The sequence below is a fragment of the Denticeps clupeoides genome, chromosome 5, assembly GCF_900700375.1.
Source record: "Denticeps clupeoides chromosome 5, fDenClu1.1, whole genome shotgun sequence".
Taxonomy (NCBI): domain Eukaryota; kingdom Metazoa; phylum Chordata; class Actinopteri; order Clupeiformes; family Denticipitidae; genus Denticeps; species Denticeps clupeoides.
In genome coordinates, this window is record NC_041711.1 from 8213210 (window position 1) to 8236346 (window position 23137).

At 41.4% G+C, this 23137-nt stretch overlaps 4 protein-coding genes across 7 annotated transcripts; all 4 read right to left on the reverse strand.

The window, feature by feature from the left end:
• Positions 1 to 1396: 1396 nt before the first annotated feature.
• oscp1b (organic solute carrier partner 1b) lies at positions 1397 to 7166 on the reverse strand. Of its 2 annotated transcripts, XM_028981070.1 has the most exons (11): positions 6882 to 7166; positions 6483 to 6515; positions 6018 to 6172; positions 4905 to 5072; positions 4649 to 4729; positions 4462 to 4565; positions 3925 to 4053; positions 3706 to 3775; positions 3487 to 3626; positions 3310 to 3373; positions 1397 to 2937 (listed from the first exon to the last, which is right to left on the reverse strand). In XM_028981070.1, exons 1-11 carry the CDS (start codon positions 6991 to 6993, stop codon positions 2818 to 2820), a joined length of 1176 nt encoding a protein of 391 aa, XP_028836903.1. In that variant the 5' UTR covers positions 6994 to 7166; the 3' UTR covers positions 1397 to 2817. The 2 variants fall into 2 exon arrangements, with proteins under 2 accessions (XP_028836903.1, XP_028836902.1); XM_028981069.1 differs by lacking the exon at positions 6483 to 6515 and having other exon boundaries at positions 6882 to 7163.
• LOC114790756 (cornifelin-like) lies at positions 7164 to 8777 on the reverse strand. 3 transcript variants are annotated; one of them, XM_028981073.1, is made up of 5 exons: positions 8624 to 8777; positions 8431 to 8524; positions 8125 to 8242; positions 7684 to 7820; positions 7164 to 7411 (listed from the first exon to the last, which is right to left on the reverse strand). In XM_028981073.1, exons 3-5 carry the CDS (start codon positions 8234 to 8236, stop codon positions 7310 to 7312), a joined length of 351 nt encoding a protein of 116 aa, XP_028836906.1. In that variant the 5' UTR covers positions 8237 to 8242; positions 8431 to 8524; positions 8624 to 8777; the 3' UTR covers positions 7164 to 7309. The 3 variants fall into 3 exon arrangements, with proteins under 3 accessions (XP_028836906.1, XP_028836905.1, XP_028836908.1); XM_028981072.1 differs by having other exon boundaries at positions 8431 to 8777; XM_028981075.1 differs by having other exon boundaries at positions 8125 to 8275; positions 8431 to 8777.
• Positions 8778 to 8913: 136 nt separating this feature from the next.
• On the reverse strand, positions 8914 to 13092 carry mrps15 (mitochondrial ribosomal protein S15). Its single transcript, XM_028981071.1, has 8 exons — positions 12829 to 13092; positions 10905 to 10967; positions 10732 to 10807; positions 10545 to 10593; positions 10242 to 10326; positions 10096 to 10154; positions 9209 to 9400; positions 8914 to 9087 (listed from the first exon to the last, which is right to left on the reverse strand). The coding sequence occupies exons 1-8, from the start codon at positions 12980 to 12982 to the stop codon at positions 9013 to 9015; spliced, it is 753 nt and encodes a 250-aa protein (XP_028836904.1). The 5' UTR covers positions 12983 to 13092; the 3' UTR covers positions 8914 to 9012.
• A 432-nt stretch (positions 13093 to 13524) lies between these two features.
• On the reverse strand, positions 13525 to 23005 carry LOC114790161 (colony stimulating factor 3 receptor). Its single transcript, XM_028979953.1, has 17 exons — positions 22849 to 23005; positions 21054 to 21169; positions 20875 to 20949; positions 19422 to 19724; positions 19013 to 19142; positions 18248 to 18420; positions 17995 to 18158; positions 17726 to 17876; positions 17340 to 17422; positions 17056 to 17263; positions 16788 to 16976; positions 16575 to 16676; positions 16271 to 16420; positions 16054 to 16194; positions 15857 to 15956; positions 15352 to 15427; positions 13525 to 15200 (listed from the first exon to the last, which is right to left on the reverse strand). Exons 3-17 carry the CDS (start codon positions 20936 to 20938, stop codon positions 14745 to 14747), a joined length of 2490 nt encoding a protein of 829 aa, XP_028835786.1. The 5' UTR covers positions 20939 to 20949; positions 21054 to 21169; positions 22849 to 23005; the 3' UTR covers positions 13525 to 14744.
• Between the last annotated feature and the right edge of the window lie 132 nt (positions 23006 to 23137).

Below are 23137 nucleotides of genomic sequence, written 5' to 3' on the forward strand. Positions count from 1 at the left end.
TTGGACTAGCAGATAAGAAAATGTAATTGGAAGGTTGCTGCTCACTGAGGGCGATGGTTCAAAGCAGAGGACACATTTCGTTGTGTCACTGTATGCTGTGCTGCAGTGTTTCACAACGAAAATCACTTCACTTTCACTCTCCTCAGACCTTCTTGCACAAAAAGTGCAAAAATTTAAGTGTTCTATGCATGCAAAATTCATTTATTTTCACGAGGGTTCAGTAAGGACAGCGATTAGCGGAAGCACCACAGCAGTAATAAAAATGAGTGGCAGTGCTTATTGTCTGAGGTCATTGATCTCAGAAATTCTGGAACACTTATCAAATGCTGTTTCATGCTAAATGAAGTGATGATAAAAGTGTATTCCTTTTTTCACACCTATCTCTCAGTGTTTAGGCCTGCATCTTTATGTTGTGTTGGCTCATTATGAGTAAATCACAACTATACTCTTATAAATATACTTCTGCAAGAGAAAATACAGTTGCCAGGTTATACACAAGAAGTAAATGAAGTGTAAATATTGCAGAATTTACCTCCAAATGAAAGCTAAAGGCAAGTCAGCGCAGTAGATCTTTTTCAACAGAGATGACACAGTTGAACCTTTGTCCTAAGACAACACAATGTAGGAGGCAGACTTGGGAAAATTCATCAGCATTAGTTCGCATGAAAGCGTTGCTGGTGTGGGAGTTGTGCCCCACGACTCCTCAGATGAACACATGGCTTTCAATATTGGTTGTCTGAAAGCAACATTTAACGGCCAAAAATGTCTGTGCTGTGTGGGTGATTGTGAGTCTGTGTAGGAGGCAGAACACGATCGCAAAGCCTGGAGAGCTATTTTTCAGCCTTGAGGAGAAAAAAAGGTGTTTTTAACAGTTTAACAGATGGGCAAAAACAAAAAAAAAGTAAATTTATAGACACTAAACAAACAAAACGTCTTATAGATGCATTGTTATGTTTGCGAAGCACATATGATCAAATTCGTGACGCTAAGCGCTTTAGGGAATCCAAACAGAGGGCACCATCTAGTGCTCATCGCTGCTGTGTGCATGAACGAATTTAAGAAGAGAGCCAGTTTCCACCTCAACCACTGGAGATGGTTCCAACTTTAATTCAAATTGATCACCTATCACAAATCTATTTGTGATACTGTTGCGTGTGACTTCCCCCTTCACCTTGCAGTGTGTATATGAGCAATATAACATGAACACGAGGGGCATTCTCCAGGTCTATGTAACACCTCTGTGCATGGATTCATTCAGTCTTTATTTTTAGTAGCATGACATTTCTACCGAGGACTCCAGACAACCGAGTGACTGTTCAGGTAACCAGACAATGAGCCTGCTGAATGATAAACCATGGTCATTTATATTTTATAGATATAAATAAAACATACACAATGCTAAAACAAACATTTTAATTCAATCACATTTGAATTTCTAATGCACAGAAAACACACCTCACTACATTTATCAATAAATAATCTATCATGAATTTAAAATAGATATATGTATATATGTACACAACTCACACTAGAGATGTATCTAGTTACATTAGATGTCTCTCACACCTTTTTTGTTCTTTATTTGATTGGTGCTTCTGAATTACAAGGTCAAGTGCACTTAGGTCTTTTTTTTATTATCATGTCCGTAGCAGGTTTCTCTTTAGAAGAGACACTGAATCATGCATGTAAATAAAAGGGGCCAAACCCCCCCTGGGTGCCAGCCAGCGCTCAGGTAAGGAAGACCTGGAGGGCGCACCAAGAAACAGGATTTCAACAGTGAGAGTTTAGGTCACATTTGAACCATCATGACATCTAGATTACGTTAACCCCACTAATTGGTAAGGCAATCGAAGATTAATAGCAGTTCAGCACTGGTTCTCAATAGATATTCCATAATCATTTCATTACTACCCGTTTATCCAAACCTTGATAAGGTTCAAATATTAACCTTAATATTGTTGGTTGTAAACATTCGGGCAAGGTGTTCTCCAGAAACATAACCACTGACCAAAAATGTAACTAAACACAATAAACATTCAGATAAATTGTGATCAAATAATTATTTCCTTCTCATAAATGAAAGATGGAACCTGTCTATTTCTGCTTCCGCATAATCTTGCTTTTGTTTCTAATCCTCCTTCAAAAGAAACCAGTTGGAAAAATGTCTAAACTTTCCCTTCATTGAATCTGCACTTATTTTAGGCAAATCCTGAATCTGTACACAAATGAAATATTGAAATGGGAAATGCGGATCACCAAGGAACAGGGAGTTCTTAGAAAAGGTTATTCTTTCCAGATGTTTTGAAAACATCAGATTCTTTCCATCTTATTCTTTATTTGTTTGTAGTCATACAAAAATCCGATCATCATAAAATCTCCTATACACACAGGAGGAAAATTATACAGGACTCTCTGAAATGAATAACCAAAGACAAGACTTCCTGACTGTCCACTAATGTTGTCAATATCCTATGCTTTAAAAGCCACCGTGAAAGCAAGTTTTGCTCCTTGGAGCTAATGAAATGATCTAATCTACATTGGTGAAACAGGAAATGTACTAAGCACGAATCCAGCCACAGCCAGTGCCTTGCAACAAACATCCTGCCCCCTGTTCATGCAACTGTGTATTGCATCAGGGCTGTGGTGGCAGTTACTGAGCTTCACGGTCCAAACTCCGCTCATCAGACACCTTCAAGAGACTTTGCAACTCATGATCCAGTGCAGATTGTTCATTTGTCCCTTGGAAAAACACTGCAGGCTCCTAACCTGCTGAACACAGAGGACCCGATCAGAAGTTCAGCCAGGTCTGTTGTTGGATCACAGGCCATCCATCATGGTCAACAGGTCATCCCCTTTGCTACTAGAGCAGGGGGTGGGCTCCTCAGACTCTGTGAACTCCCCCATGATGCGAACAAGTTCCTCATTGGCCTGCTTGTCCTGAACCAATGAAATGACAAGTGGATGAATACAGAGTTTACACCAGCAATGATCTTGTTAGTGCAGCCCAATCATGTGCTTGGGCAGTATGGTTTGATGGTGAGTGGTTCAAGCAGATTGTCTGGTTTCTCTAGCACTTGTTACCTGTGAAGCCTCAGGATCATAAAATTGTAATTAAAAGATTATATTTAAGACTATCTCATATTTTCATGCATTGTTAACTTTTTCTAATAGAAACGTTGAATGCTAACTTCAACTGCTTTGTTTACATTAAGTAGAGTTAACTTGTTTTTTCGACAGATGTCTTGCCAGTTTTGGAGCTTTATGGTGTTAAGTACTGATTTCGAACTGATGCCTGGCTGTCTATCATACCTTTGTTGCCTGGATATTTATAACTTCATACGAGAGTTCTGCTGGTCTTGATATCAAAGCCTCCCTGTGAGGGAGAAACACACAAAAACAACATTTACCATGCCACAAAGGTGTCTGGGACATACTGGACCCAGCCAGTATTTCATGAGAATGAAATAACTAGGATTAAAAACTCACTCTTCTTCCTCATCTGTGGCAAAAAGGTTAACTCGGAAACCCGACTCAGGGTTGCCAGGTTTTTGCACTTCCATACCTCCCATCAACTTTGCAAGAAGATTAAGTTCTTCTTTAGCCAGGGGGTTCGGTGCAGTGTTCACCTACAAAGCAGCACATTCATTAAAACGGCAACTCAGGTGGCATCTCAATACGTTCTTTTATTTTTTAGATGATCCTCACCTTGGCATGCTGTGCAGAATTCTTCAATGATCCTGACATGTGAGTTTCCACAGGGCGACTTATGCTGTACCTAAGGGGGAACAAAAGGTCAAACATCATCCTAATATTACAGGTCACAAGCAATCATGTGATAAATAGGATTCTCTTCTAACTCTAAAAACAGCACAAAGCTCACATAGGACAATAATCGAGAAACACAGGCAATCTTGGGACGCTTACATGTTTGTGCCGAGCTTGATGACTCGGTCCCCGAACAACTCAAAGGATCCCTCACGGAGAGCGCTGGTATAGTTCCCACCATTCCTGAACTGAACCCTCTTCACCTCTTCACCATTACAGGTGAACATCCTGAGAGATACACACAGAGAACGCAAGCTCTTTCTCTTCTTTGCATTCTGGAATTCGAGGTTTCACTGACTGTCTTCATACACCGGGTCAAGGTCACAGGGTCAATTCAGAGCATATATCGGAACCACAGTACATGCCATGCATGGAGGATGTCCAAAATGAAACGTTTCGCCACACATTCCTCTGCTCCACATTTCAGCTGCGCTTAAAGCTGAAGGTAAAGCCAGATAAATTTAGACAGCGAGTCCAACAGCCAGCAACTCATTCAGCTAATGCAATTAACTGCATTACGCGTGCATCCCACTCACGCACACGAGGAGGTCAGACAGAGACAGGGGACAACCCAGCCAACTAAACATGACCCATGCTGTAGGTCTTCAAGCAGTTCCAAGAGAACAGTCTTAGTACCTGATCAGTCCAGGAGTCTGTGTTCCGTATGGCACAGGTCCAGATGTAGGGAGAACAAAGCGGCCATTTGAATTTTGAACTTTATCTTTTAGGAATATGGACACCTAAAACAGGCAATAAAGTAATTTAAGAAACAAATTATGAGTGCTCTTCATCACTTCAGTGCCAAATGTGAAAAGGGACTCACCCTTATGTGCATGTCTTGAAAGAAAATGAGGAGAGTCTGTCTGATTAGTTGAAACTCCCCAGCAGGGAGCAGAGTGTACATCTGAGGATGAAAACATAGTTTTAACACAAAATATATTAGTGTGGGTAATGTATCCTGTTAAAAATGGAACACACTTAGCTGTGGCTTAGATAGCTTAACCTTTCTAATATCTCATTTCATGTATTTTTCTCCACATCTGATTGGGCGCTGCAGGACAAGCACTATAAGGCTGTACCTCTATGAGTTGACGATACGTCTCATCAACCTGGCTGAGAATATTAGGCGTGTCCCTCACAAAGTCCTTGATGGCATCCATGTGGTTGAAGGACACCAGCAAAATGTCTTTAGGTCGTTGACAGAGCAATACTTGATACTTGAAAGCCATCGTCATCAGATCATATAGCTGTATGGGTTCAAAAACAAATTAATTATAAGTTGAATATGACTTGAATCTTATGATGACTGAACTATACACTAGAGGGCGCTATTTATAATGTTAACAATGATCCTATAATTAGACACATCAAGATGTCTAAACTTAAGCAAAGTGCTTTTGCTTTCTCCAGGTTAGCAGCTCACTCATTTTACATAATCAGTTGTCTTTACTGCCTTCATTTTGAATATTATTGTGATAAATGTGCATTAAAATGACTAAACCATTTAAAGGTCCCCGACATGAAAATATCACTTAGTGAGATTATTTAACATTAATATGAGTTCCTCTAACCTGTCTATGGTCCTGCAGTGTCTAAAAATGGCAACAGGTGTAAAGAGTGCTTTGGCCATTCTGCTTCACCATTCAGAGAGCGGCAGCTCAGACGGTCGGATCTGGAATTGGTCCCCTTATGACGTCCTCGTGCTCCCATTTCTCAATGAGCACAAATGTATTTATTTATTTCAGTCATGCGAGTCTCTGGAGAACCAGTGGGTTAATTTTTTTTCTGGAAAAACACTGACACTACTTCCGGTCACCATTCACCATTGTGATTGATGTGATGACATCATTTCCACAAATGCCCCATCAACTTCTATAGGCTGCTCTCCTCCTCATCCCGCCTCTCTCCTCCTCATTTAAAGCTACAGACATCGAAACTGCGCGTCCTGGGGAAATCTCATTGTGGGAATGGATTAAATTGGCTGCAATTCTGCACCACGGCTGAATTTCATAAATGGAGACTTCAGATACAGTATTTGGGGACATCTAATTTCATAATAGGGGACCTTTAAATCAATTTGAAGTGAAGTGTTTGTGAATTTATTCCACGAACATACCAGTCTAGTAGTGGTACAGAGGGAGAGAAAGAGCTTGAAATGTTGAGTGTTGAGGCTTTTATTTGTGAGCTTGTACCTTGTCCATGCTGGCCTGATTGAGCCTCATAATTGAGGCATGGGCCAGTCGGTCGAACACCGTCCTCAAGGCCTTCTTGGAGTACAGCTCCTGTGGCTTGAACAGCTCCTCCAGAAACTTCTTGTTAAACATGGTGGTGACGATGTCATTCATGACTAGCACATCACAAAAGAACAAAGAAACACCGTGGACACGGCAGGGCGGTAAGACGAGAAGGGGGCTGCTAATGGAGGCGGACAGTTGCACTACGGAGTTCTATAAAGTGCTAATAAGCCGTGATGCTGCGTCTGAAGCATAGTTCCAGGTTCCACTTCCCCACACCCTCCCATCTAGCTTACCTGGGCAAACAAGAAGGCCTTTTTAATTAGCAGAGCAGAGGACAGGGGCCTTGAATACCGTGCAGCAGGAAGAAGCGAAGATCGTGGGCATGCAGGGAAGCTAATGGCCACCGCATGGTTACAGTACCTCGTTTTCTGTCCTCCTCTATCCATTCCGCCACTACGCAGGTTTTAAAACATGAGAAGTGACAGCTGAAGGCAGGCGAGTGACATGGCGCGGCCACATACAGAACAACGACAGGCCGTGGCCGGGAGAACCAGACTTGTACTTACGACTTTTACGGAAAAAACTACTTTTTAAAGCGCGACTTCGCTAACTTGGCACGTCATGAAGTGAAAGCGATTGTCATTGTAGCAGCACGGTGAACGGTGACACGCGTCCTCTGTATTTAACCATCACCCTTCGCGAGCAGTGGGCAGGCGTGACAGGAGTCGAACCCGCAACCTTCCGACTGCGGGTCCGCCGTACGTTCCGAATATAAGGCGATGGTGAGCTAGTTAGCTAGCAGCGTTATGCGGCGATCACCTTTCTTGGCTTTGTCGGCGGGGATATTTTGGGCCCGCAGCCGCTGGTCCAGGATGTAAAGCATCTCTCCGCCGAGATTAATGAACAGCAGGGGCAGCGTCCGCGACGACATGTTCCGTCGTGTTGGGGGGATAAAAGCGTCCGCAGGTTTCCACTCGGTTGCCAGGTCACGACGAACATCCACCAATCGGAATCAACAGCGCAAGACGGACCAATCACAGTCGCCCTTACTTCTCATGCGAGATTCCTCATGACTATGACAAGGGAACGCGACAGGCATGCTGAATCTGAGGATTTATTTCTGCATGTGAATTCAGTACCATACATTAAAAAAAAAAAAATCAGAACAATTGCAAAAATGTGTACGTATATTTATATATATATATTTATAGATATAATCCATGACGTTGTTATGCAAAACTCTCTTGTCATGAAGTCTCTCCATTCCTGATGCGAATTTCTCTGGCCATCCGGCACGTCTCACAGAATACACAGCAAAAGGTCATCAAAGCATCGTTGCATAGTGTTCCCTGATTCAAAACACAAAGAAAGACCCTTTTAAATGCACAGAAGTCTAACACTGACATGCCTGTTGTTGGGACTAGTTATTATTCCAGAAAACTGTGGAGACTATGAACTATGAACTTTGATAGTTGTGCAGTACAATGTTCAAATCCTGCAAAAGATGTTCTTTTTAGGTGCACTGCGGAGGCCGCATGTTGCTTCCTGTTCAGTCATTTAGCAAGTGGCTACTGAAACAACGTCTCTGTGTCTTGCACCTTGAATTAGAACATGATGCTACCTGGATGCCATAGGTCATCCTCATGTGTGTTCTCAGTGCCGCCATTCCTCCTGGAATGCATGGCAGGCAGGGGTTCTCGCCGTACTTGTTAGCAGTGTAGCAGGCCAGGGCAGGTGGAAAGAGGCATCCCAGACCACCTGAAAGACACAGATATACGTCACAGGACAAATGAAAGTGATTGGCATTGTGAAACACCGCAGCACAGCACACGATGACACAACGAAATCCTCTATATTTAACCATCACGCTGAGTGTGCAGTGGGCAGCCATGACAGGTGCCAGTGTGGCACCTCAGTGGCACCTTTGCGGATCGGGATTTGAACCAGCAACCTTCTGATTATGGGGCCACTTCCTTAACTGCTAGGCCACCACTGCCCCAAATTATTCACGTTAGTGAATCAGTCTACACAGCATTAGATGAGCCAACAGAGATTTACTCACAGACTAGCAAGTCACTGCAGCAGGAACACAAGCCAGTGCTCCAGTCCCCCGTCTGAACGTTTGTGCCACCGTAGGTCGGCCCTGGTTGGTGTGTGATGACGGGGTTGGACATGGCAAGCTGGAAACAATGTTAGAGATCCCTTAGACTGCCCTGGATGTATAAGATTCAGCAAGTTCTCAAGCTGAACACATCTGAAGACCCTAATAAAAATGTATACTGAGCTGCAGCAATTAAAGAACATTTTAAATGCACATTCCAGGGCTACTTTCTTCAAACAGTCGCCATTAAAAACGAAAGCGTCTCACCTCTTCGAGTGTTCCGATCCCTGTGAACAGAATCACAAAGGCAACAGGAAATGACACTCGTGCTCAAAGCTACTGCAACATTTCCGATGACACTCTACACACAACCACAAACGCAGATCACATCAGATGTGCACCCACGCCACACACCACTTTAAGCCTCATTGTGACATCTTACAGAGGAAATTAAACCTGCCTTTCAGAGAATGACACCACCGTATCTTATATTTTCTGCAAAAAAATAAAAAAATAAAAAAAGGAAGGGATTCTCGGAAAAGATGACACACTGGCCTGAATTGGACATTAGTGCACAGTCCAGTTCAAACCTAGTCATGTGCATCTTCCTACAAATGCATCATTAACTAAAATTTTCTCCACGCACATTCATTTCTTCAACTTTATGTGATTGGCTGGTGAAATCTGTTTTAATCAGCCTCATTCCTCCACACTGAACAATGACACAAGCACAACAGCAATAAAACATGGTAATTTAAGGTAATTGTTTTTATTCAGTAACATGATTTGGACCAGGTCTGATCTTGTGAAGAATGTTCCAGCTTTGAGCGCAGAATATTTGGTGTTGTGCTACACCGGGGGAGCTTCTGCTTCTCTGCCTTTGTCCCTCTGCGCCGCCCTCTGCTTCTGCACCTCTCTGTACACCTGTGAAGATAGAGTGACTGTGACAAACGACAACTCGCAAAGTCGCCGATTCCTGCATCATGACTCAAGGCTTTATGGTAAGACCAGCAGAGAACAGGAAGTGGCGTGCTCGAGCGGTTACCTTGATGCAGAGGGCCTTCTTGGCCAGCCAGCGGCGCGTGGCGCGCCGGTAGTACTGCGGGGGAAACGTGTATGTAATGCCCAGCTGCTGGCACACGTTCTCAAATGACTCGTAGTGGGTTCTCCTCAGAAACTTCAGCCTTTTCTTCCTGCGGTCCATGCTCATCAGCATCCTCCTCTTGTTGGCTTTGTCCTGCACCAGGGACACGTGAAGATTTTTTTTGTAGCAAGAACATGAACCACTTAATAAAGGTGGGCTAGCAGGAGATAGTACAGTGCTGAACGCTCACTGTAGTCCAACCACTGATATATACCATGATGGAAATATCATCTCATATGAGGATAGCTCCAGGGAAGTAAAGGGAAGTGTAATATTGCAGTAAACTATGCTCTTTTTAAGACAGCACTATCAAGAATTACCTTGATTTTGTTCTTTGTGACATTTACATTTTTAAATCATTGCCCCAACCTATGGTCCTTTGTGAGAAGAAAAATAAACTTCATGCAGAAATGGTGGCCTTGTGAGGTTGAAGTGATTGTCATTGTGAAACACTACAGTGCAGCAGACAACGAAATGCGTACTCTGTTTTTAACCATCACCCTTGGTGAGCAGTGGGCAGCCATGCCAGACGACCAGGGAGCAGTGTGGGGACGGTGCTTTGCTCAGTGGCACCCTGGCGGATCAGGATTCGAACCGGCAACCTTCCCATTACGGGTCCGTTTCCTTACCCGCTGGGCCACCACTGCCCAGGCCACTGTGTGCACAGGGTGCCAGCAATGAGTGTGTTAAGTGTCCATAGTCTTTTGTTTTTTGTACCCTCCAGGTGGTGGTCAAGTCTGAAGAACCCCTTTAGAATCAAATCTTTTTCTGTCATGTGCTGTAGGTACCTTTGGGTGCTTCTGAAGGTGTTCCTGATAGTTGCGAATCCGTGCTGTTAAGATGGCCACTGGGACAGAAATGAAGGACAACAGAGATTTATGCAGCGTCGCAGACAGCTAAGAAAGGTGCAACATGTTTCAGCCATGGAACTTACCCCGGACTTCAACTGAGCTGCGGTCAGTTTTATGCTTCTGCACCTTGGCAATAAGCTGCTCCTCCTTCAAAAGGAGTTTATCACGCTGGCGTAAAAACAACACCACCATTTCATTAAGTGCGCATAGAAAAATATATCAATCTACGATCATTTCATTAGTGCCATGGTACCTTATACAAGAAGAAAGATTAAATAAAATGAATGAATATTCATAAACGCTAAATGTATGTTCCTAAATCATGTACAGTCATAAACGTCGAAATCTGTCACAGTAGAATAACTGAAAAATATGTTGGCACACACATGGCTTGCCAGCTCTAGGGTGAGAAGTTTCTTGACCACATCGTTGGCTCTGAAATCAGACAGAATAACACAAATCAATGCTTATGACACAATCTGGGCGTTTGCAAAAAATCCCACACACAGCTCTGTCATCATTTTTACATAATCAGGAAAATGAAGCAACGCTTTGCAGGGTAAAACCACATACGTTTGAGCAAGAGGAATGGGAGCATAGTCCATCTTGAGAAGCGTTGGGGCCAGGTCGCTCAGCTGACTCTGGATTTCTGAAGAGACGGTAAGATGACAAATAGTCACTTGAAAAAAATAACAGTACTAACGTGACAGGACCAGTACATGTTCATATATAAACATATTTTTCACCTTGTTTTTTCCTTACAGCTCTGGCATAATGTCTTACTGGGTGGATACCAGGTTTCCTAAGACCTAATGGGAGACAAAAAATAACTAAAAATATTAAAACACACACAAAGTTGGCTTGTGGAAAGGAAAAAAAACAGGTCTAATGATCTGTAACATGAGAAGTGTCAGGGCTGACAGAAACCACATCCTTTCCTCACACCTACTCTCAAACACGCATCCTCCACACACACGTCGCTACCTGACATGTCACATTACTCCATGCAGCTCTTATACATAAACATAGCTCTCCGAATGAGGTTGTCATAAATGAACTTATATTCGTACATTATTATACATGAATGAACAATAATGCATAACATATGCAGCATTCTATGAGGTCCTTGCCTCTCATCCTGTATTTCATTCCATCAAACATCACCAAAAACAGAAGCATAAATAAACAGAGATTGGGCTGTTGCAACAGGATATTGGGGTAACCTTATTAATGATCAGATGGTTCTAGCTGAAAGGTGAGGGAAAGGGCAGCCAACGGCACAGCAACAAGTCCATAAGAAAAGGGGAAGTGTGAAGATGGAGGAAATAAGCTGGCAACAGTCTTAACCGTCCAGGTTTCTGCTGATCCATATTAGGCAGGGCTCGAGAGTGCCACTGATTTCTCAATGATGAGTGGCCAGGACCAAAAAAAAAAAAAAAAAAACAGGTGTAGACACGGATTACAGCTTTAATCAGGCCTTATACCCAAGCCCGACATTATTGTCACCACACATTACTGTCGGCCAACCTGCTTCACGCGCATGAATCCTTTAACGTCATTTTTCATGGTCAGTCCCCCCCCCACCTCAGACTTTGTTTTCATAATCACCAGAAGCAAGCCTCCATTTCACTGCCTCAGCTTCCATTTTCACCCTAATCAAAACTAATCACTTTAAACGCATCACAAGCCAGTGTAAAATGATAGAAATTAAATGGTGAAAAAGGACAGTGCATTTATGAAACACATCACATGCAGTGATATATGTCCTGGCCCAGTGTGCCTTCTGCCCACTGCCTTTCAGTAAAGTGATCATCAGGCGAGGTGATAAATCAAGTTCAAGGCCTTAAAATACTTGCACTTTTCATATAGATTTTCTTTATTTAATTTATCTTGTTTCAATTTCAGCTCAGTGAGCGCCAACACATTTTCAGTAAGTTACCTTTCTTGTAGAATTGTGCTTCAAATAAACAACTTTATGCTAACCAAACTGTTAGTTAATCATTTACTAGTCAATATTGCGATTTAAAAAGAAAAAAAGTGAACTTGTAAAACTGCATTATTAAATGTCATTACTTCGAAAATTTGACTTTTGTGCTGGGGCAACTAAGAAAAAAAAAAGTTAAGTGCACCAGTGCAACAAGTTTAAGTCCAGAGGCCTGGAATTTTAACAGCACATGGTGACACAACGAAACGTGTCCTCTGCTTTTAACCCATCAGCAGCCATGACAGGTGCCCGGGGAGCAGTGTGTTATTCTGATTATATTCCGAAGGGCCTTGAGAAACAGTAACCTGGATGTCGCTTTATGATGCACAACATCCCCTTGCAAAAAAAATATGAATTATTTTGCTTATTATTGCTGCTGTTACTAATATTAATACAGAGTGTAATATTAATACATGTTTACACAAAAAAAGTGCTTAAACACTAGAGTGTTATACAAAAAAAAAAAATGAAACCTCAGTTTTGATCATTCAACGCATACAGAAATATATAAAATGTGCATCTATTCATTTAAGTATCTGCCTATTACCAACAACGTTCAGGCACACGTTTCTTTTCTACACCTTCTATGTAAAATATAGAATCGTTCATTTACAGTTACACTCTGCAACACAGAACAGAAACAGTCCCATCGCCTTCTATTATATAGCAAAGTGCTACTTTGTCACCTTCAGTGTCGCCGCTGGTGCCCAACACACTCAAAAGCCTTGACGGCAGCGCGCTGCAGGAAGCTTGTTTAGGTCCTACAGCCGAGCAAATCCCCTTTAGACTAACACTTAAATCTCGCAAAAACGTTGACATAAAGGCATTTCTAAGAAACATCTTCGCTGTTGTGACTCCAGAATAAACGGTGAGGAAATGTCAAGCATTGGTCTTCTCGCTACATGCTCTCCGCCATCTTCCCCAGACTCGACTACTCGAGCGCCTGCAGCTAAATCAAGGCATGAAAAGTCGATCAACTTCTCCTACTTGTGGTGGAAATGTTTTCATCAATTTAACTGCAGGGTCATGTTTCATATTTAGGAGTGAATGTGAATGTGATTTTAAGAAAAAGCATCTTTAAAAAATGTTCTTATATTATAATACAGATCAGTTTGGGTTGTGAGCATGTAGCCTACCCAAGGTTAATATAAAGACAGAAAATGTGGGTCTAAAGTTTAGACAAAAGTCAAGTATGTAATGAGTATATTTAATTTCCAGTAATATGTAGACATTTTGTTTTCATTTAAAAAAGGTCATGTTAACTCGCAATAAATGTAATGTGAAATATCTATTTTATAAACAATGCTACCATATAGCCAAGTCTGATCTTAGATTTAAACACATTACCCAAAATGATTACCCAAGATTAATCATAATACATCTGACCATTGTAACAGACTTTTATTTTGTAACAGTGCAGTAGTCCATGTGTTTCTCAAAAGAATTACTGAAGCATCAAAATGTATGATCAGTTATAATGACATACAATTCACAGAACTGAATGAGAATAATTGAATCTTAAAATGCAATCTTAGGCAGACAAATGACATAAAAACAGATGCATAAGAACATAAGATTGATTGAAAAATATAAGAGGGTTCATGGTGGATGGACACCAGGTAACATGTAGGGGAGACTTTACCTTTGATCCCTGAATCCTAATAGTCCCTCATAACCTACCATGTGAACTTCGTTCTAGGGGGGAAGGCTTACTCTTTGTCCAATTTGTAGGGCCCCAGATCTATGGAACAACTTTCCAAGAAATATTCAGCCATCATACATGATGCTCACTAGCAATGCTGGAATAGTTGGTACTATTGGAAATGAGCCTTCACCTCACCTATTGTCGTTCTAAAAAATACTAACACACCCTTTTTCATCATTCACACTCGCATGTGGATGGCAAATCTTTCCGGAGACTTCCAGTTTGGACTGATCATGTGACATTGTTGATCTTCACGGAATTTCCTGTTTACACCATTTTAGTCCTTTCAAGCCGTCTCCAGATTACTACCTATAACTCAGCGGGTCTCCACAACATATAACAGAACTGCTGGCATTTCCTGGACGTACCTCACACCTCCCCAGGACTGTGGCCTGAACAACCCAGGGTAATCCAGTGCTGACCAGAGGACGATGGCTTCCCCTGGCTGAGCCTTGGTTCCCTTTTCTCTTTAGCAGCTCAGTAGGGGCCTTGAGCTGCTGCTGTAATGTGAGGTGCTCAGTGCCAATGTACAATTAAAAATGATTGATGGATTGATTGACCCCTCCTGGATATGTACACACTGAAATAAAATATTGATGAAATCCAATGATATTTAAATGGAAGGACGGGAAACAAGGATCAAGCCAAGGCAATTAGCTTAATGGGGCAAATACAAGCAGAACTAATGAGTGCAACCTCCACCAGTGAGGTCAACATCTTCATCAAGGATGGGCAAAAATATAGCATACAAATGCATATGTCCAGCAATGCTGGATGAAAGTTTAAATGAAGGTTCTTTCAAAAATGTCTAGATATTAATGGAAATGTGAAAAAATGCCAAAGCACATTTACCTTAACTGACCCACAAACCTTTTTTTTGGTACACTGTTAAAAATGTTAGGTCTCACATGAAAAGTCCTTGATGTCTACTGAATTCAGCAAAGGAAAGCCCTCAAAAAACAGCCCCTCTCCCTGCTCCTCTGAGACGTCCTGGCACGTGCTGAAAAATACTCGCTGGGCACACACATTGACATATTGTGATGGGCTCTGCAGGTTCTCCTCCTGCAGGAGAGGCTGGGTGGAGTCGGAACGCAGGTACACTGGAGGGCTGGACTGGCTCCTGTAGGGGCCTGAAAACACCAGTGTGGCGTAGGGCACGGCGTTGCTTCCCTCCTCCGAGAACGGGTAGGAGCTCTGGGAGCCGCCTGGCAAGTAGTCCTCCTCCGTACTGCTGTATCTCCGCCAGTTCTCTGTTTTATCAGACGCTGTCTCCAGCTCCTTCTCAAGCAAGTCCACAAGGCTGAAGTGGGAAAGAAACTGCAGCACAGGCTCTTGACCATTCTTATTGGAGTCCTTTAAAAGTAATAAATAAATAAACTAACACACCCTGGTCTTAAGATCCTGTCTATGTTTGTTTCAACTAAGTTGAAGCTGAATGCTTAAGTTGCTAGGCTGCCTTAAATGTAACTTTATTCTACAGAGACAAAATCGTATAGAAAAGCACCTGCAGTGATTTGTCTGATTTCCACTTCCTGATGCTGCTGTTGGCTGGATCAGGAACTTTGGGCCAGATCTTCAGCCTGCAAGATAAAGTTCAATTCTAACCATTTGAGGTATTTCCACTAGATGGCAGCGTCACAGACAATTCTCTTTTAAAACAGGCACCTTGTCTGACTGAACTGTATATAAAGCAGAGTAAACCTCTTTAAACATTTATGGACTAAATAGTGCTGATTAATAATTAATGTAATTAATGCTGCAAATATCAGTGAGCTACACATGTGCAGTAAACACAAAAAAAAACAGATGTGTAATGTTTGTAGAGTATTGCTTCTGTGAAACAGCCATAGACAAAGCTCTCTGGGGGTGCAGAAATAACCTCTGGATACTGGATTTTATCAGGATATTTTATGACAATGACAACTTGATGAATTAGTATTAGTAGACTTTGGGAACAGTTATTTGAAATAAATAGTGTCATTGATAAACAATAGATGCAATTTTCTCACCATGTGTGTTTTGTGAGCCATGATGATGAAATTATGATAATTAGACACAGGATTATTCCAACACACGAGGGAATAGCAATTAAAATGATGCTAAAGGCATCTGTAAAAGAAATAAGAACAAGAATAAATAAAAAAATTGATTTAAAAGAAATCTTAATTTCATTTAATTTTGATTCATGTTACATCCCATAACTCACCCACAGAACCAGCCTGCAGGGTTACAAAAGAGCCGTTGATACTCCCACCATCTGTACGGACCATGATGAAGGCCCTGTACACGGCCTGAGGCTTCAGATCTCTCAAGACCACCCGCCTCTTTTTCTGATCGCTCTCAATCACTGCAACAGTGATACAGTGTAGCAACTGCCAGGTGTAGTTTACAGTATGTTTAAGGTGTCTCTTTATCTTCTGTACCTTTTACTTTACCATCCTGCTCTTCCCAGTAGAAAATCCTGTAGCTCCGGACGATCCCATTCCTCTGTTCCAGTGGGATTTCATTCCAGAAAAGCTCAGCATGAGAATGCCAGATCTCCCGAAATATTAGAGTAGGTGCCGTGGAGGGAGCTGATAAATCATACATCAAGGCGAGCACATCCACACATCCCGTACATAAAGACAAACAAACAGCCAAGCACAGAAGAGACACTAAGTGAGTATGAGTCCACTAGAGGGGAGTACTGCACCAGAGTTCATATCTTGTTCTGAAATTCCCACAAACCTTTCTGCTTGGAATAAGCCAGATCAGTGTGAGGGCTCCCAATTTCTTTCCCATATTTGGTATACAGTAAAATCTCATATGGCTTGTAAGGCTCAATGCCATCTGAGGGTAAAAAAAAGAAGAATTTTCATTAAATTAAAAGTGCTCTGGATTTACTCACCACTTTGTAAAGAGAAAGCCTCAAAATTCAAGGTAGCCTTCAACAGCTTGTACCTGACACCAAAGCACTGGACTGATTTGCGTCCAGTAGATGAAAAGACACGAGAGATGAGCTGTTTGCACTCAGCTGTCTCCACTCCAGGACGTAGCCAGTAAGAACAGGAGAAGCTGGTCCTTCCCATTGTACTAACAGAGCCCTGTCACTGTATGGAAGGACACTCATCGAGGAGACTGAGCCGAGAGCTGAACAAGACAAAAACAAGGGCTTACAAAGGTCACACACACACACACACACACACACAGCATTCTACGGTCACTTTACCTCTGGTTTGAAGCACAGGGACAGCTTTGGGTCTGGCTGCACCAGCATCGTTCTTTACTGTCAGGTAGACCCTTTGCACATGTTTGTTAATGTAAAAAGAACAGTGGTCCTTGCTTGTGATGCAGAGTTTGCTCTTAGATGTGTCTTGGTGGACCATGAAAACAAAGTATAAGATGTTCTTGCCGTTTGCTCGGAACTGCTTTGAAGGCTGCATGAAAAAGGGAGATTTTTTGATTATCATTATGGAAAAAATTATGACATGCAGATTTGCAAAGAATTCTCACCTTCCAAGCCATGTCAATGATGTAATAGTTTGGAGTTTCTTCTTCTAATATCTTCAGCCATGTGTCTAAGCGACCAGTAGGAGCTAAATAATGGCAGAACAGCAGATACTTTGTCTATTATCAGTGTGAATGTTGTGGACACCAGACAGGCCTTGCAACACATGCTATATGATAATGTATGACCTTTGACCCTTTATTATGTATTATATATAGTAAGGTTTTATTGTTCCCATTTACAAAAATCATTATGTCCTTGTTCAACTGAGTTTTAATAGAAATGATTACTATTTATTAACAAATGTTAACATTAATCAACATTTTTAAGTGTGAAACAGCTGAGCCCTGATCGTGCAGCATTGCTTCATGGTTCCTGAAATTTTAAGTACCTTTCTCCAGGGTCGTGCCCACAGCAGAGTTACTCCAGTCGCTCCACCGGCCCTGTTTATACTTGATCCTTATCCGTGCCTGGTGCTCAGTACCATGGAGAAGACCACATGTTTCCAGATCCTTGTGGACATTTAATTTTTTGAGGATGACCTATGAAACAAATGGGAACATTTTGAATGCAGCAAACGAGAATGTACATTTTACAGTGTTTGTTGATTCACAACGTATATTAATTTATTCAGTATAGTCTTAAATGTTCATGTCATACTTTTTCTTTAGCAGAGTGTTCGCTGTTTATGGCATGCAAATGCAGCTCCACGTTTAGTCCTCTTAAGTAAATCCACTCTTGATCCTTGGAGAGACTCCAGCTGAACTTCAAGCAGCCGTAGGTATTTGGCTTCATTTGAAGAATCTTCGGCGGGTCAAACTTTGCTGAGGAAGCGTGCCGCAAAGTTTATGCTTTTAACAAGCTCTTCAAGCAAACAGGTGCGGAACAACAAGATCTCTTCTGTTGGCTTTACCTGACTCTACAGGGACGTAGAGAAGGCTTTGTGAGGTGGCCTGACCCAAAGCGTTCACTGCCTCAACATAGACCTCCATCTTTGAGAACAGATAGAAGCTTGGTCGTAGAAGGGTGATGCTGTGCACTCCAGATGGCATTGTGTAGGCGGACATTTCCACTGAGCTCAAATGCCTGGAGGAATGAAAAGGAATGCAACTTACACGTGTGCCTCTGCTAGCACCGCTCTCAGCAAAGGGGACAAAGTTTAAAGACGAAAACATGTTTCATAGATCTACTGATGACTTTGACGGAGATATAGCTGAAATATCCTTACTTGTTGTGTGTTTGCAGTATTGGTAGTGGATGACAGTCAATAATATTTCATTTTTTTATTGTGTGTGAGCTAGTTTAATAGGTTTTTAATATTGCTGTTTAAAAACCACATGCTTGAGTGATGCCAGAGAACTACAGTCTGATAATTTATTTATTTTTGTTATACTTTATTAATCCTGAAGGAAATTGCTTTTCTGCATTTAACCCATCACCCTCGCTGAGCAGTGTGCAGCCATGACAGGCGCCCAGGGAGCAGTGTGTGGGGACGGTGCTTTACTCAGTGGCACCTCTGTGGCACCTTGGCGGATCGGGATTCGAACCCGCTTTTTTAACCACTAGGCCACCACTGCCCTCTCACACTTACATGCATGGTGTCATTTATGTATTGATAAAACATATACAATTAATTGCTTGACAAATGTGTGGGTTGAGGTGGATAAATGTGCTTTACTTTCTTTTGGTGTGAAATGTGTAGTTTGTTGGGAGATGAGTGTCATGTCCAGGAGACCACAGACATGTCACAGTTTCTGGCAGAGTGAAATTTGTCAGGCAGCTCAGGTTCTGTGGTGCTTCTGGTGGATCTGGTGGAAATTAAACAAATTGGTTACACTTATACATCTGAAATGCACTTTACCAAAGAGTGAGCTTTTCCAGCAGTCTGCTTGCATTGTTCTTTAAATAAATTCTGATCTTAATAATACTTACAGTCTTTATTAAAAGCATTCACATCTAAAGGGTAAATAGCAGATACACTAGCAGAGTCTGATCATTTTAGTCAATGATTTAAAAATGACATCAAAATATTTTAACATTAGTTATTTTTTATATATAAAAAATGATAACAATTGCTAAAAACTTACATCCTCCTCTGATCTGCAGTCCTCCCACAACCTGACAGTCATACTCAAGGCAGACATGGCATTCGAGGTACCCTTGGGCATCCGTGAAGCTTCTGATGAAAGCCACATAAGTCTGGCTGCTGTGATTGCTTGACAGGTTGCCCAGTATTGGAAGGTTGTTAAGATACCATTTAACATGAAATTCCTGTCCTTTCGTTAAGGGGCAGTTCTCCCGAATATGGCAGGAGGCAGTTGCTGAAGACCCCAGAAGAACGTGTGGAGTTTGAGTCTCCACTTCAGCACATGGGAGAAGGGATGGGACTGCTAGAAATACAGAATTTATACTGTATCAGAGATACAATTTCTACTTTTCATGTTACATGAAACACTACAAAATTTTAAAATTATGTTCACAGTCACATTAAACTTTTATCAATAAGTGCTTTTTATAATGTCTTCTGTACTGTACTTTAACATACCTTTAAACATTAAGTTAATATAGGTCACCCATAGTGGATTTAAAAAGTGTACACACCCCTTTTTATTTTAATGTGACCCATAACAGGTACATTTAAAAATATATATAAAATTGGGATACTCATGAACTCATGTCAGTCTTCATAACCACCACAGAGTAGGGACGTCCAAACTTTTGACTGGTAGTTCTCTCCAACTTGACTAAAGATTCAGTTTCAGTTGCAGAAAAGCAAACCCAAAGCATGATTGTGCCACCATGGCTGTGTATGTGATGTTCTTATGATGATGTGAATTATGGTTATAAATTTCAACCTTGGTCTCCTCAGACAAGAACACATTTTCCACATGAGTTTGGGAGATTTGATGTATTGTTTTGGACATTTTTGGCCAGGCTTGGATGTTTTTCTGTATGAAGAGGCTTCTGTCTTTCATCCTACAGTACAGACATATGGACTCTTGTCATGTAGCACACAACCAGTACTTGCCAAAAATTCCTGCAGCTCCATCAGCATTACTGTTTATCTTCTGGCAGACCCCCTTTTATTTTCTCCCCTTTCTTTTCATCAGTTTTGGAAGGGCATCCAGTTCTACAAAACATTACTCTTGTCCTGTATGTTCTACATTTCAACTCAGTGTATTTTTTAAACCCTTCTCATATCTTATTCCTTTCAACAATGAGATCCCTTCGATACTTTGTAAGCTCTCTGTGAACAGGCCATGGCTGTAACAGGCAAGTAAGCAAACGCTAGGAAAATCCTACTAGGACAGTTAATCTTTGTTTGATAGCAGGTGTGGACTCAACAAGACTGAATGCTGTTAGTTACTCCAAAGGTGATTTAAGTATTGAAGGTGTTGGTTAAGGGTGTGCACATGCAAGTTGTATGTCACGTTAAAAGTTGGGATACGTTCTGAAATAACCTCTTGTGGTCAAATTTAAACAGGGATGTGTACATTGCAAAATATGATTACCGAAGAATAACATTAAAACCTTTCTGACCTGTATTGTCTCCATTTATGTGGGACAACATCACGACAAGAATTGATATTAGGAACACTGCCATAGTGATGAAATCTGAAAAGCACATTATACAATGAATGAATTCTTAAAGGAACACTATCTAGAAAACATTATTAAAAACAAACAAACATCCATTTCTTTCGTAAAGAAATACTTACAAGCTAGCTGGGGAGGAAATCTCTAGATATGGGGATTGGTCCTCATTCCCAGAACATCACATATTAAAGTTGAGTCAAGTAGATAGACGTGTGTAGACATTCTGATCAGGTTTTATCTACACAGGCAGAAAAGACATTTCACAAGCTTTTCATCTACTAAGTACATTGTGTCTTCACATTGTCTGCTCAGAACATTGTGGTCCTGAGAACAACATTAAAATTTACATCCTGGTGGATGGAAGCAAACTGACACAGGAAGATTGAGTAAGTTCCTGTGACTGCCAGGGTTTCGGTCCTGTTAATTTCACCATAAAAAAAAGATAGCAGCATCTACTAATTGCCATTAAAGCTATATTATGACTTAATTTACAGTATTATATATTAACAGATTTGTGGATTACTTGTACTGAACATGATGCCTGATCACACAAGAGAATACTGAAATGGTCATGGAAATATGAAACTTATGCTGTAAATTCTGTGTGAATGACTGACATTATGACACATGATATTTTCCCTTTGTTCTGGCGCTAATGGTCTGCTGTTAGTGTAATGTGTGAATAGCCATTCACCTCTCATCTGCTAATACATCAGAATATGTACAAATCTGCCACTCGCACATAATCCCGGTCAGCTACTCGTCTCCTTGTTACCTATAACCGAGTATAACGAGGTCACCCCAAAAGCGGGAGTGGGCGCTTCGTTTCTCGCAGCAAGCTGGTGAGTATGCAGAGGATGGCCACATTGAAGTGACTCCATTCTGCTCTTATCTGCCTACTGCATAAAGGCTTTCTTTTTTCTGCGTCCGGCCCTCAGAACTGCTCCCTCTCTCTGAGACTAATTGCCTGCAGCTACTAAATGTGCTGCCTGCCGCCTGCCAGAGAAAGAACAGTTATTATATTTGTAGTGATTACTTTTGTGACCGCCTGGCATGTTTCTCCAGCGCCCAGATTTAATGTTTGAGGGAACATAAATGAGCAAGCTGATTTCTCATTTTCCATTAAAAGACTTTTGTTCTCCCCTCTTCCATTCTGTACCTATTTATTGGCAAAAACTTTCCACTGGAATTTTTTTTTTTTTTTAAACTGAAAACGCTTAATATTACACTTTTACATTTAGTGCCAGAGATTCAGTTCGTTCAACAACAACCAGCCCAGTTGGACTTACCCAAACATATTTGTTATCTGACCATGAGCGACATTTAACCAGTTACGTGAAAAGTCTTTTTTCTTTTCAGTGTTCTGGTAAACCCCACCGCACTCATTTTCTAAACCAGGGTGTTACAACACAGTGGTCTTCCTTGATTAAGTAATGCCCTGTCAGGAAACGTGCCGGCCCCACTTCTTTACTCATCTCCCACGCAACTTCAAGAGAGCTTTTTTAATGCCAGAGAGGAGTCATACAGATGCAAAAAATATAGAAATATATTTTATTGCCTGCCATGATCCACAGCAGTTGAAACTTTATTAAGCATTATGAAAACACTGGCCAAAGTCTTTCAGGACAGACCGGCAATAAACACAATGGGAAAAGCTGGTTGAAGAAAAAGTTAATAACATACAAGTAAATACATTAATCACTTTTAATGAAACAAAAAACACCAAAATGAGTTTGAAATGGTGAATGTAAGAAAACAAGAAAAAAGGAAGAGACTTGGCACTGATACGCTCTGCTAAAAGCAAACACTGCTGTTCTCTTTTTTGTCTGAATCAACAAGCTGATACAATCAAAATGTGAAAGGCTTTGTAAGCGACTTGATGGAGATAAAGAAAAGCAATCACAGAACAACGCTCACCATCAACATCGCCAGGCCCGGGAAGCGCTTTCATCGGCTCCAGGGGAGATGAGACGAGAGGATGGAAAGAGCAGATTTGATCACGCTTGTGTTAAAGCTGGCAGCCAACTTCTCCTTGCTTTGCATTAGAACGCTGAATCTCCATGTCTACGCATTCACCAACAGAGATCACATGATGCGTGGTCAGTCCAAGATGGCGGGGGCCGGGGTGGGGGTCCAGAATCTGAACCACAATGAAACATGTGAGAATTTGGATGCATTTTAATCGAAATCGAAATTTAATAAAATG

Bases quoted from the DNA above. Each gene is read 5' to 3' on its own strand.
- LOC114790756 (XM_028981073.1), bottom strand. From the start codon at position 8,236: ATGTCCAACCCCGTCATCACACACCAACCAGGGCCGACCTACGGTGGC. The intron at 7,821-8,124 runs GTGAGTAAATCT...TGTGTCTTTCAG, and splicing joins CTGCAGTGACTTGCTAGTCT to GTGGTCTGGGATGCCTCTTT. The intron at 7,412-7,683 runs GTAGCATCATGT...GTTTTGAATCAG, and splicing joins GGATGACCTATGGCATCCAG to GGAACACTATGCAACGATGC.
- oscp1b (XM_028981070.1), bottom strand. From the start codon at position 6,993: ATGTCGTCGCGGACGCTGCCCCTGCTGTTCATTAATCTCGGCGGAGAG. The intron at 4,054-4,461 runs GTACTAAGACTG...TGTATCTCTCAG, and splicing joins CAGACTCCTGGACTGATCAG to GATGTTCACCTGTAATGGTG. The intron at 3,374-3,486 runs GTGAGTTTTTAA...TCTCCCTCACAG, and splicing joins GCCACAGATGAGGAAGAAGA to GGAGGCTTTGATATCAAGAC.
- mrps15 (XM_028981071.1), bottom strand. From the start codon at position 12,982: ATGTTTCTTAGAAATGCCTTTATGTCAACGTTTTTGCGAGATTTAAGT. The intron at 10,968-12,828 runs GTGACAAAGTAG...GTCTCCCATTAG, and splicing joins CACCAGCGGCGACACTGAAG to GTCTTAGGAAACCTGGTATC. The intron at 10,155-10,241 runs GTAAGTTCCATG...TTTCTGTCCCAG, and splicing joins CAGCTCAGTTGAAGTCCGGG to TGGCCATCTTAACAGCACGG.
- LOC114790161 (XM_028979953.1), bottom strand. From the start codon at position 20,938: ATGGCAGTGTTCCTAATATCAATTCTTGTCGTGATGTTGTCCCACATA. The intron at 19,143-19,421 runs GTAAGTTTTTAG...AATTTCCACCAG, and splicing joins ACTGCAGATCAGAGGAGGAT to ATCCACCAGAAGCACCACAG. The intron at 16,195-16,270 runs GTACAGAAGATA...TCACTGTTGCAG, and splicing joins GCAGGATGGTAAAGTAAAAG to TGATTGAGAGCGATCAGAAA.